Source organism: Aythya ferina (genome assembly GCF_964211825.1).
Source record: "Aythya ferina genome assembly, chromosome: 10".
Lineage (NCBI taxonomy): Eukaryota > Metazoa > Chordata > Aves > Anseriformes > Anatidae > Aythya > Aythya ferina.
The window spans coordinates 1860555-1873381 of record NC_140306.1 but is presented as its reverse complement, the minus strand read 5'-3'; the positions used below and the strand labels follow the sequence as shown (position 1 = coordinate 1873381).

General features: G+C 46.8%; 2 protein-coding genes across 3 annotated transcripts in view; one reads left to right on the top strand and one right to left on the bottom strand.

The window, feature by feature from the left end:
* LOC311442069 (uncharacterized protein) overlaps nt 1-5565 on the bottom strand; it is a gene marked incomplete at both ends in the record, with an annotated part of 52865 nt that extends 47300 nt beyond the window's left edge. Inside the window, 2 exons of the mRNA XM_084530835.1 lie at nt 4537-4877; nt 5523-5565. Coding sequence (XP_084386961.1) covers nt 4537-4877; nt 5523-5565 — 384 coding nt within the window. The remainder of the gene's footprint in view (nt 1-4536; nt 4878-5522) is intronic.
* Nucleotides 5566-7942: 2377 nt separating this feature from the next.
* LOC311442306 (histone-lysine N-methyltransferase SETMAR) lies at nt 7943-9969 on the top strand. 2 transcript variants are annotated; one of them, XR_014696555.1, is made up of 2 exons: nt 7943-8020; nt 8475-9969. XR_014696555.1 is itself a non-coding variant. In XM_084531339.1 (2 exons), exons 1-2 carry the CDS (start codon nt 7946-7948, stop codon nt 9487-9489), a joined length of 870 nt encoding a protein of 289 aa, XP_084387465.1. In that variant the 5' UTR covers nt 7945; the 3' UTR covers nt 9490-9969. The 2 variants fall into 2 exon arrangements, 1 of the variants encoding a protein (XP_084387465.1); XM_084531339.1 differs by having other exon boundaries at nt 7945-8020; nt 8695-9969.
* The last annotated feature ends 2858 nt before the right edge of the window (nt 9970-12827 follow it).

Below are 12827 nucleotides of genomic sequence, written 5' to 3'. Positions count from 1 at the left end.
CAGGCTGGTGCCCTCTCTCTACACTGAGCAGCAGGAAGGCTCCGCCACATCCCCGAGGAGCCAGCCCCTGGCAGAGGAGGGAGAGGCGCTGTGCTGGGCCCCTCCGACACCCTGAGCACCCCAAGAGGGTCCCAGCCCCGCGCCCAGCTGCGCACAGCCCTGCCCTGGTCAGCTCGCTCGGCGTGGATAAGGACTCCAAAGAAATCAGTGTTACAGTAAACAAGGATGACAGCAGGCTGGAGATACCTGGAAACATATTCCAAAAATGTCCTTTTCACCAGGTGCTGCGGATGGCTCAGTGCAGCAGTGCTGACCTTATCAATTCCTCCTCTTCCCTCCCGTTCCAGCAGCTGCTGCTCTGACAGAGGAGAGGGCAAGGGACTTGCTGAAGAGCAGAGGAGAGGTAGCGACGTTCAAAAATGCAGTGACGGTGGCACTTTCAGCTCCTCAGAGAAAAAGCAATTGATTTCTCTGTGTCTATCCCAGAGAATTTCCATGGCAAGAATACGCTTGGTTCTCTTGCTAGACCCTCACTACTCATTTCATTTCTGTACCCTCTGTCAGTCCAGTTGCCTGTTTCAGGAAGGGCTAAGTTGTGGTACAGACTATTCAGATTCTGTTCCTTACTCTTACAGCCTTGTATTTCCTGTAATACAGAATGAAATTACAAGGAAAGCTGCTATTATAAAAGCAGCCACCAAGAGAGAAATGTTGACTAAGCAGATTATCGCTAAAGCTCTGTACAGTACATCACTGTTTCACTCAGGTGCAGCTCAGTCACAGCTTCCTTTCTCACTCCCCTGACTGCTGCCGTGCAGCCTGCAGGCATCACACGAGGGCAGGACTCCTTGCACGCCTTGCACACCTTCACGGCCACCCCTGAGGCCCTGACGTGCAGCGTGCACCCTTAGAGCCGCTTCTCCCAGCTCCCCATCTTCGGGCTGCACTCCAAGGCAAAGTGTTCAGAAACGTTCAGAAATGAGGCAGATGAAAATTTTCATTTCACAGGACACATGGAAACAGTGTTCTGGGGATCATTACGGTAAAAGTTGAGAGATCACATCAAAATTAATAATGTTGAAAAGTATTTAAATTCTAAGCATGGGGAATGCTACGTAAAGCAGCTGCTGGGTTTTTGCGTTTTATTTTTAATAAAGAATTATTTCTTCCCCTCTTTTTCTTCTCCATTTTTTCCCATAGAAGGAACATTTAGAAAGTTTTAGGCATTATGTCTTTGAGAAAATTGTTTATAAAGGTTACCATGCAAAACTAGATGTCTTAGTGCTATACAAGATTGCTTACTAATTGCCCTAGATGCGTACGTACTCATACATTTGTTCATATACCTTGACAAGGGGAATTGATTTACTATCACAGTGAAATACTGCATTAAACTCACATCATTCTTGCTTTACACTGGTCCTCCCCCCTTAAAAGTGGTGTTTGACTGCATGCCATGCTGAATTATTATTCTTTAATCATAAATTTCAGTGATTTATCTGCTACAGCAGATACAGCTAACATTCATCTATATTCTTACTTTAATTTCACCTTTATGTTTTCTGTTGTCATACCAACAAGGGGAAATCATGGATTTCATTTATACCAAAGTACAGCTCTGGAGCAGGAAGATAAGATAAGAGACATTTTTATTCTTTTGCAGCACATCTTTCTCGATGATGCAAATAAACTACCACAAAATACCATCTTTTTGAAAGCATAAATAGTATAGAAGCAACAGTTTGAGGCCTTGTAAAATATCAGCGAAATATTACTTAAAAAAACACGTTTTTCTTACTGTCGAGTCATGTAACGAAGGAAACACTGCAGACCAAGATGCCACATGTGACAAAAACTGGAAGGATTTGTCCCACAATCCATCATGAAGATAAAAATGATCATTTCTTACTCAGTCTTCTACTCTACTCGCAGCACAGGGGTTCCCATCAGCCTTGGCTTACCTGCCTTTTCAGGTGACGTTCACTCCAACCACTGCTGGGCAACACGAACGGGCACCGTGACACCTGGTTAACTCTACAGCCTCAGACTGCACTGAGCTCATTTTGCATTCAGCATCACCACCTCTCCGTGCTCCCCTTTACAGCTTGGAGGATCACCACAGTATTTGCCATGACCAAGTTCTAAATTTTAGTCAGCATTGCTTTCTAACTGGGAAGTAAGGGTAAGAAAACGTGTATCCCCAGAACAAACTTGACATATCCCTGAAATCCCACACACACAGCACCATCAGTAGGTTTGGGAGCAGCAGAAAGCCCTCCCCTCACACCAGACACCGCGAGCACGTTTATCACCACTGCTCTAGGCACACCAAGCAGCATCCCGTGACAACACGAAGCTACGAACTGAACTGTGCAGAGAAGTTTGCTAAGAGCACTGTCTATATAGTACCACTGTGTCTTTTGGAAGCACGGGCCCCAACCCCTTCACACCTCACGCACAATTTAACTGGAGTACATCCAGAGGCTAATTGCGAGCTGTACGTTACAGATAGTCAGGAAGCAATTTGCATGGAGAGGTCTGAATTGTTCCCATTGTTTTAAACGTGTTCTGCTTCTGTGTAAGGGTATGACACAGTTAAGGCATAAAACATGTTTTTATTTATATTACAGTCAAGATTTTGTGAGAGAGAAAGAGAGTGAGCGTGAGCTGGCAAAGAGAGTTATGGCCCATATTACCTAGGTGATGCTGCAACGGCCGCCTATGAGGAGAGATGAAACAGCAAGCCCTGTGATAACCAAGAACAATAGCTCAGCCACTGCTCAGCTCATTTCATGTGCTTCTGCACCAGTTTTCTTATCTGTAGAAGAACGAAAACAAAGTCCCTCTATCTCTGCACAGCACTTGGAGATATTTTGATAAACTATGTTATTTAAACACAGCATTTTCCAAGGTCAGCCTTCTCTGCACAGCTGAGGCATACATAAACGAGCTGATCCTCAACTTCTCCCTCTCTGGCTGTACAAATGTGATCACCAGACATTTCCCTCCAGCATCCCTGTCCTTCCAGAAGCCTCACCAGCTCATTAGCAGCCAGGTAGGGCTGCAGCAGCAGGAGCCCGATGCAGGGGAGTGACCCTGACAAGTCCTGCTTGAAGCCAGGTGTGACTCAGCTAACAAGCTCAGCTGAGCGAGGAGCAGGCGGCGAGCCAGCCAGCTCCCTGCACACCGCCACGGCACTCCTGCTGCAAGGACTGCAGGCTCTCATTATTTCAAGTGCTTGGCCCATAAAGTACTTTAATGTACTTTACAAGCTATAAAACATAAATAAATTGCACTGTAAATGGGTAAAAACTGGCTTGCTTACTAAGCGATTAGCAGGCAGCATTAACACGTTTATTTTATTTATCTGTTTTAAAGAAAATGACAGCACGGTACGAGAAGCAGATCTTAAAGTAACCGTGGACTGGTCTTACTGAGAATGACTCAAAAGGGGGAGATAGAAAAATATTGTGTGTGTTTTGATTCCCCATCTCCAAACAGAAGATGAGTGTGCACAGAGCATGTGGGCAGCAGGTGGGCGCATTCATCACCTGCCCCTGGTACGCACCTCACACTGACAAAACGCATCGCCTTTACACCTCCTCCTTCCACCACACTCTGAGCACTTAAGAACAGGCACTGCTGTCCAATAGCAGGTTACTAATGTCTACATACCCCAGCCAAATTCCCTGCAGAACATTTATATTGTACTGTTCGGAGGTTTACAGTGGCTAAATAACAGTAAATTCCAATTGCATCATCATAAATCAAAGTCCCTTTTCACACCAGCAGCACTTTTTAAAATTTGGTTGTTTGCAGTGAGTCTTCCATGATCACATCTTAACGACTCCTAGCAGGATGTGTTTTATCTTACTTGCCTAGCCAAGACCATATGGTGAGCAAAACACCCACAACTTCAGTGTCTAGACACTCGTCTTTGAACTCCGCTGGCCGTAGCACACTGTCACTCTGCTCCACTTAATGGGATATTGATTTTTTATACTCCACTCTCTGCAAATCAATATTCTAATAGACACACAGCGGACTGGCAGAAGGATAGAGAGTACCTGCCCACAAAGCTGATGGAGATGATTAACCAGAAACAAAGGTCAGATCAAAGGAAAACGTAAACCTGACCTGAGAGGAAGAGCAGCACACAGAGAAGAGTGTGTCAGCAAGGGAGTAAAAAAAACAAAACAAAACAAAACAAAACAAAAAAAAACAGCAACAACAAAAACTAAGTTAGCTGGAGAAGGAAGAAAACCCAACCTGACTGCGGCATGGACATGGCAGCTAACGAGCTCTCAGCCTAGGAATGGGAATGACAGACTGACGTTCCTTGCGACTGGCAGAGCCCAGTGACATGATTTATGAGGTATTTTAGGGCTCCTGCAGGAAACATCTCCCATAAACCATACAGGAGATAAGCACCCTTTCAAAACAACATCTCAGGTTTAAACTACCTGAATAGCCTATTCAGAACAAAGGCAGGCAGAAACCATGTGCAGTATAAAGTGATGTACTTAAAAGGAATACCTTGTTCTTCCAGATGTCAGTTCTGTAGGAGAGTGGGAAGCCAAAGGGAGTCTTCAAACAGGCTCTTTTACTAGAAGAGCTGCTTTTGCTCCTGTCTTTCTGCTGCAGGCAGCAAAAAATACTTATGCTATGACGCTTAGAATTAAAGGAGCCTCTTGTATGGACTGCTGACTTGCTGGCGTGACTTAAGGCAGGCTTGAGACAGGAAATACTGCAACGGTCCAGAGTAATGGAAGACCAGTGAAGGAGTATTTGCGGGCAGAATATCCCCACACACCAGTACAGACAGGGACCTGGAAACCACCACCCACAACCACCTCTGGGGTTACAGCGGATGGCAGCTGCACATAAGCCAACAGCACACTGCAAATGAGGCAAACCTCACGCCGGGCTCCACAAGGAGGCACACAGACCCAACGGAGTTATTAATGCTCTCCACTTGGCGTGTGGAGGCAGCAACGCCAACTGTGGCCAGTCTGAGGCCCTCTGGTTCAAAAGATGTGGGAAAACCAGAGATGATCCAGCAGAGGGTTACCAAAATGATGAAGATACAGCCATAGAAGCACATAGCCAGTAGGAAAAGCTTAAGGGTGGTAAGCTTGTTTATTCCAGCAAGTAGGACACCATGGGCACTATCTAAAGGAGTGCTACAACTGCTCTCTGAGGAGTATGGGCAAAGCTGACAGTGAAACTCTGAGTAGTGAGAGGTGATAAGGCATAAAGGCAACGAACTGGAGCTAGGGCAGTTTGGCTGTGACATCTGGAACAAACCTCTCTCACGAGGAGGCTGGCACAACACCCACTGGGACCCACGGAGGCTGTTGAATCTCAGCCCTTCAGGGTTTTCCAAAAATCAGCTCAAGAATCCACAGCGATCGGGCTGAGCACTGGCAACACTCCCACTTGATGAAAGAATTAGACCAGGCCACCCGAGCTCCCTTCTACTCAATATTCCCCATGACAGCTCTAAGAATATATAAAATTACTGTACCAGCTATTAATCACTTGAGACTTCTCAGCTTTCACCATGCTGATATTAGAGAGACAAGAAGCTTTATAGCTACTTTCTTCTAGACCAGGTTCATGCTTAGTTTGCTGAACAAAGCTCCCTTATTTGCAGTCGGACGAGTCACGGGTTCATATGCACTCCTGAGCTCCACCAGCTCGTTACAAGATGCTGCATCCACCACTAAAATTCCGTGATGAAGTGAGACGAAGACAGCTCTCAAACGAACGCACTGTTCCATGCACAGTTAACCTCCCAACCTCTCATTATCACTGGGATATTAAGAAATCTGAGAAGGCTCAGAGAAGTCATAAAAATGATTAGTAGACAGAAAGCAATTATTTATACAGGGAGAAAAAACAACAGCTAAATGCATGCAACGTATCGATGACAAATGATACGCACGGTGTCATCCTCGGGACAGCAGAACGTGTTGCAAAAGAAATTCCCAGCTGCACGAGTGCTGTAGTTCAGCATTGTAAAGTTCACATACAGTTCACTTTCATCTCCACTTTATGCTTTCTTTCAACAACAATTTTATGTAACAAATTGAGATGAGCTTTCATCCATTTTTCACCCAACCTGAACACCTCAGGAGTTCAACCCATTCATAGCTCAGTATGACAGAAGCTTAGGGTAGAAGAAGGACGCGAAGAAAAACACTGTTTTCCCATGACCTTCTCATGATTTCTAAACGGCATCTCCAGAACATGTAAGCAATCTGTTTCTTTTACTACAGAGTAATGACTCATTACTTCTGTCATTTCAAAATGGAAAGGAATTCCAGCTGGCAATAAGGATTAGCCGCCAAATTATGCGTGTCTTGACCTAAAGGTCGATTTGGTAATAACACAAAGCCCTAAACTACAAAAATAAAGTGTGTTTTAATATCTGCAATCACTCAACGTTTCAGTGTCTATCTCATAAAACTGATCTATTGCCTTCCTCACTGCGAGAAGAGCTTGCAGGATGAAAGCTCCAGTCCCAGGCAGGCAGGGCTCAGAGGCACCCACTGCAAGCAGTGCTAGGTTGGCTTCAGCCAACAAACTGAGAGTGACCAGCTGTGCGTATCTGAAGCCTTCCACCATCTTCATTCCGTTCAGTTATGAAGCACTGGTGCTACAGCCACATTTCCTGAACATTCACACCAGCACGCATTGCTCCAAGGTTTAAATCCATCGAACCTCTCCAGATTTACGCTGTCCAGACACCAGGCAGCACTGACATTCCTAAGTTCTTCTTCCATACCTTTTCCTCTCTTACAGACTGAGCAAAATCCTAAACAAATCTCTTCATTTTCTACCTGTTCTGCTACCCCACTAACCGCCCAACCCACAAGCAAAGGCCTCACTCTCCAATCTCACCTATACCTCCGCTGGTGTTGCTCAGCTCCTCTTCCCAGGCGCGACGACGGGTGCAGGACAGGTGAAGCCTCCTGCTGCTTCCAGGACGCTGCCAAAAGAGGGATCAGGAACATCACACCGCTGAGCACCGCCAGGAGGGAGAGACAAGAACCTTGTTGCCAGAGGCACACAGTGCGCTCCGTGGCTTTGCAACTGCAAACGTTTCTGTGTCCTTGTTCCAAACAGCTCTTTGCAGCTGTGATAATTGATTTGTTCAAAAGGCAAAAACACGCTTCCCGTGAAAGGAAGATGGGTGCGGAAAGATTATCTGAGAGCTTCCTCAACCGTCGACCCCAAAAAGCTGACCCAAGAAACAAACGCGAGCAGAACAGCCAGTGTCCAAAGCATCTGAAACCCTTCATCCCAGCCCAGATCTCACTGGGAAAGATGGAGCAAGGCCAGCTGTGGCTTTGTTGTTCCCACACAGTCACACATTGATGTTTTGCCACGACTGCTTTGGCAAATGCACACAGGCAGCACAGGGCCCCGGCCAAGCGCGTGGCTCTCCGCAGCCCCTCTCCCTTTGCCCATTGATGCCTTTTACTGAGCAATGCACCAAGGAAGCGGCTGAGGGGCTGATCAGGGCCTTTGGCAGCAGGATCCCGATCTCCTGAGCCTGCGGAGGGCCGGGCACCGCCTCACAGCGCGAGGAGACGGGCAGGGGTACGGAGTGAGGGAATTCACTTCACAAACGTGTTTAATTTGAGGTGCACATGGGGCAGGGCAAATTAATAATAATAATTTTAAAAAAGCCTCTAGTGCCTTTAAAACTTTTAAGGGTTTATTCATATAACTGCCAACCTAGGGCTGTGAGGTTAACGTTTGAACCCCGGGCCCTCGCGAGGGCGGCGGCTCCACAAGATGGCGCCTCGCGCACCGCCTCAGGCGCCCACGGCTCCCGCGCACCGCCCCCGCCCTCCCGCCCAGTCCCGCCGGCCAATCACGAGGCCGCCCCGGCTCGGGAGAGCCAATCGGTGCGGGGGGGGGGCGGGGCGGCGCCATGGCGGACGCGAGCGGCGGGCGCGAGGCGGTGGCCGTGGCGGTGGCTGCGGGGGCGGCCCCGCCGCCATTTCAGGTGAGGGGCGGCTGAGGGAGGGCCGAGAGAGGAGACGGGACAGCCGGCGGCTCGGCCCGGTGCTGGGCGTGAGGCGGTTTAACGGAGCATAAACGGTTGTCACGGGTTGCACGGAGAAGTTTCCACGCAGCGTGATGGAAAGGGACGGTGAAAGTGCTGTAAATTTAGCAAAAATGGGTATTTGGCGTCCTGTGAGGCCAAAGGACTTTTCAAGAAACTGTAATGTTATCAGTACTTTATTGAGCGCTTTGCAGGGTAAAAATTTACTTTAAACGTACTTTGGTATTTGTATAAATAAAAATTCTGTCTGGTAAACCAGGTGAAATTAGCTGAAGTGTCTCCTACTATAAATGATTTGGTTTTTTTTGTTTGTTTGTTTGTTTTCTGGCTTGTATTTTGACAAATTCAGTCACCAAGGTGTTTTTTTTGTTTGTTTTCGGTTTTTTCTTTCCAGTACACGTGGAGAATCTAACTTTTATTCTCTAAAAACCTTTAGAACAGGGAGCATTGTAGTTAAAAGAAGCTTACAGGGAAACCAAGTGGCCGTGATGTCCATGCTCCCAGCCCAGCTGTGGCCCCGCGCTGCCTCCTGAAACACCTGGAGGTCTCTGGAAGGAGCATCCCTCCAGAGGATGTGACGAGGTGTGACGAGGATTTCATTCTTCTCTCCGCAGTACAGCCCAGACAACGTCCCTGGGGCAGACGGTGACGTGGACCCCACCGAGATCACCTTCCCGGGGTGTTCCTGCCTCACCAGCTCCTGCGTGGCTCCCCTGTGCTCCTGCCTTCGCCGGGGTGAAAACTACGACAACTTGTGCCTGAGAGCTGCAGACAACGAGGAGTATGCCCGGCCGATCTTCGAATGCAACGCCCTGTGCCGGTGTGGGGAATCCTGCCAGAACAGGGTTGTTCAGAGGGGTTTGCAGTTGAGGCTTGAAGTATTCAAGACTGCTAAGAAAGGGTGGGGTCTCCGCACGCTGGAATTCATCGCTAAAGGAAGGTTTGTTTGTGAATATGCCGGTGAAGTTTTAGGCTTCAATGAGGCACGTAGAAGAATTCAGGCCCAGACACCACAGGATTCAAACTATATCATAGCAGTGCGGGAGCACCTCCATAGCGGTCAGGTCATGGAGACGTTTGTTGACCCTACGTACATCGGTAACGTAGGCAGATTCCTGAATCATTCTTGTGAACCAAATTTATTTATGGTGCCAGTTCGAGTTGACTCCATGGTGCCTAAACTGGCACTTTTTGCAGCCAGAGATATTGCTGCCGGAGAGGAACTTTGTTACGATTACTCGGGGAGATTCTGTAATTCACCACTGACCAACAGAGAACAGCAAACCTCAGAAGAAGATAACAGACTGCGAAAGCCGTGCTACTGTGGTTCCCGCGCATGTGCTTCCTTCCTGCCCTGGGATGGCTCCCTGTTCTCCACACCAGACAAATGTTCAGAGAGCTCTTCGTAGCTTTTCAGTCCCTAAGCATACACAGTGATACCATCAGCTCCAGCAGTTAAATTGCAGTTAAGCCAAAGTCTGATGGTGCATTCCACCAGCAATATCAGGGAAGTACATACGGAGTAAAAGCTAAAAAATAACATTTTTGAAACTGTTTGCATGCAATATCCTGGAGACTCTTTTCAAGGTGAATGATAAGAGGAAGCACTGGAGCTTCAAGATGTCCTGAAATCAATTACTGAGCTGGGACTGGTGCTTTCTTGTTGTTCTTTTCTGACAGCTTACTGTGTGTGAAAGCACTCGTCTTGATTTGTACTAAAGCTTTCAAAAAGAATGTACTGCAACACTGGAACAGAGAAAGGATACGTGATAACAGTGACAAACATCCCTGAAAATTGCACAGAGAAGCAAGTGAGAAAATGAATGTTGATGTCTGCAAAAAGGGCATTAGGTTTCTTAAATTTCATTAAAAGAAATATTTTAAAATGAGTTGCTATTTTTTTGTTTGTTCCACGAATCAAAAATAGTTCTTATTGATGTTAAAAACTTCCCCAGAACGATTAACTTAAATGCTCCTTCCTCCCTTTTCCAGTCACATCTAACTGCTTGCCAAAATTTGCTTTTAAGGGGTTAGTTCAGTTTCATTATCACTTAGCAGCTGGGTAAACTGCGCAGCACCACGGGCTCTTAGAGAACAATCATCCCATCTTTTTAAACCACATCTTTCTCAAGGCTCATCTAACGTGATTTCTGCAGTAATAGCAAGCTTCACTTCCACGTTGCTTTCCAGCACTGTAATTTTGCACTCCAGAGCAGACTCAGGCTGCATTCCGAGCAGCACGGGGCTGCCAGTCTGGCTTCTGAATTGGATTAAAAGGGAAACGGTAAAGTACGTCTGAAAACAACAAATTTTGAAAAGCTGGAAGATAAGAGTTCCTTTTCACTGTTTCTCCAGAGGCAAACTATGAAGCAAGGCCTTTTTTACACAGAGGAAACAAGTCCCTGCATCTTTTCATTACTCTCACTTGGGGATCACATGGGCTGCTCTGCTGGGCCTGCATCCGCACGGCAGTGACAGGAGGGCTGCCTGGGGCACGCTCCGTAACTGCCCGATGTGTCGTGTCCTCTGTGGAAAGATGAAATGAAGGCAGCTCCACACAGCCTCGTGTTGAAGTCCCTCCATCAAAGCAAACCATGAATGGCTCTGCTGCCTGTACAGAACGCTTCCAGAGGAGTTCAGCTGCGTGTAAAGCACCGTTTACACACAGCATGGCCACTAACTTTACTCCTCGCCTGATACAGGCAGCCCGTTTCTACAGAAATTCACCACTTTCCCTAACCCACAATGCATGCTTCACTGCGTACCAGAACGCAATACCTTGTCTCATTTGGAGGCTTATCTCATTTTCTTCTCCACAGGAGCGTTGTGGCAGCCACCCAGACATTTTCAGCCTACCGGACGGGAGGTCTGGGAGTAGATGAGCCAATCTACTTCTTTTTTTCCTTGTGGAAAAAGTTTCAGGACTTTTTTTGTTTTGTTTTGTTTTAAAGCTCCTGTACTATTCCTCCAGATGAGATGGGTTTTCAAGCTGACACGGCTGTTTGTTAGCTTCCTGTTAGGAATACGTACTTGGCACGATGGGCAGTAGTTAAGGAAGTAGAGATTCCAAACCCAAAAGCTGTGCTATCTACTCCTTGCACCTCCAGCCTTACAGCAGAAACCAGAGCCAAGCCTCCTTTGTGCGCTCCTACCCGCTCTCCCAGCAAGCTGCTGCTATTTCCAGCAAGTGAACCGAATAGCAATTACCTGAGGAGGGCAAACTTCCACAGCACAGGGCAACAAGAGGCTGTGGCACTGTTAAAAACAACTGGTCTCATTAAAGGCCGAGCAAGACCATAAAAGGATGCTTTGCCCTTGAGCTGTGAACTATTGGGGCAATTGGCAGGGGTCTTGAGTGGCACACGACTTGTGTCGGACCTTGCACAGCCCCAGCACTGCAGCTGCCCAGGGTGGGCACCAAAGTCCCTGCAAAACAAAGTCACTAGAAGATACTTTGAAAGGCACAGCCGGGTTCTGCACTCCTAAAGAGAGACTCACATGGAAATTAGCACAAATTCTAGCTTAATTCCAATTTCTGCTAAGCTTCAGTATCTTAGGAAAATAAATAACACATACACGCTCAAGAGTCACAAATAGCCAGGGATGATTTTTGGTTAGAAACGATATTCAAAGCACTTTTGTCTTTTTGTGGTTCATGCTAATTAATTTCAACTCGTCGCACTAGAATAAAAGCATTCAAAGAAAACAAATGGTCAGATGCTCCTCCCTTACACAAGTGTTTGAACCTGAGACCAATGGTCTCAAAAGCAAAGCAAAAATATTAACAACACTTACTCAAACTTGGGGATTTACTTTTCCACTAATATCTGATCAGATTAATTCAAGGGTGCTTAATGATCGATCTTGTAACAAAATACAGAGACCATCATCCAAAAAAGAGCACACATGGGACACCTTTGTCTATCTCAGTGGAAGAGCAGGGAGACCTCCCTCCACGCATCTCTGAGCCTTGGCACAGTCCCAGCGTTGTGGCACAATGAAGCTGGTTTTAAATAGTGATCAGATCTTTCCAATAGGCAGAATTACACGGTTGTTTTTTTAATTTCTTTCCCCTCAAGGCATTTTTTCCAGCATAAAAACCACCACCAATCCTAGGCAACATCTTTAACAAAGCGTTCGTTCCTTCTTATAGCAGAAAAATGCCTTTTAGAGAAGTAGAATCTATTAAGAGCAACAGGGAAATACATTTTTTTATACAGAGATTTTAATTAAACATTTAGTAGTAGTAAAATAGCCTTCAGAATAGAAAATATTTAACATAGCTTTCAACAAGGAGGTGTGTTCCCAAATCCTTTCGGGATGTGTAGTGTCCGTCCCCTCCAGGGGCTGGTGCTCCTGGAAGGTGCCCCCAGAAGCCCTCCAGCGCTCGCCTTTCCCTGGGAAACACAGAAGAGGAGAAGCACCTGGCAAGCACTGGATGTGTAGCGACCCCCACCGAGTTCACTACAAGAAAATAGTGCTGGGAAGGGGTGGCAGTAATGCAGTGCCCTTTGGGGACAGAGCTTACTGCAGGGACAGCTTCGGGCTCCCTGGCACAGCAGTGCCTCCAGCTGCTGTGGTCAGAGTGAGAGAGAGTGCAAAGCGCTTTGCAGAAGGGCTGAAATACATTCAGATCCCCAACCGAGGTAGCTGACAGTACCCCTGCTTCTCCGTGCTGCAATTATTCTACTAAATGAAGTTTTTGTTTGTTTGAATAGAGAGAACAGTTTCTGAATTTACCTTTTTA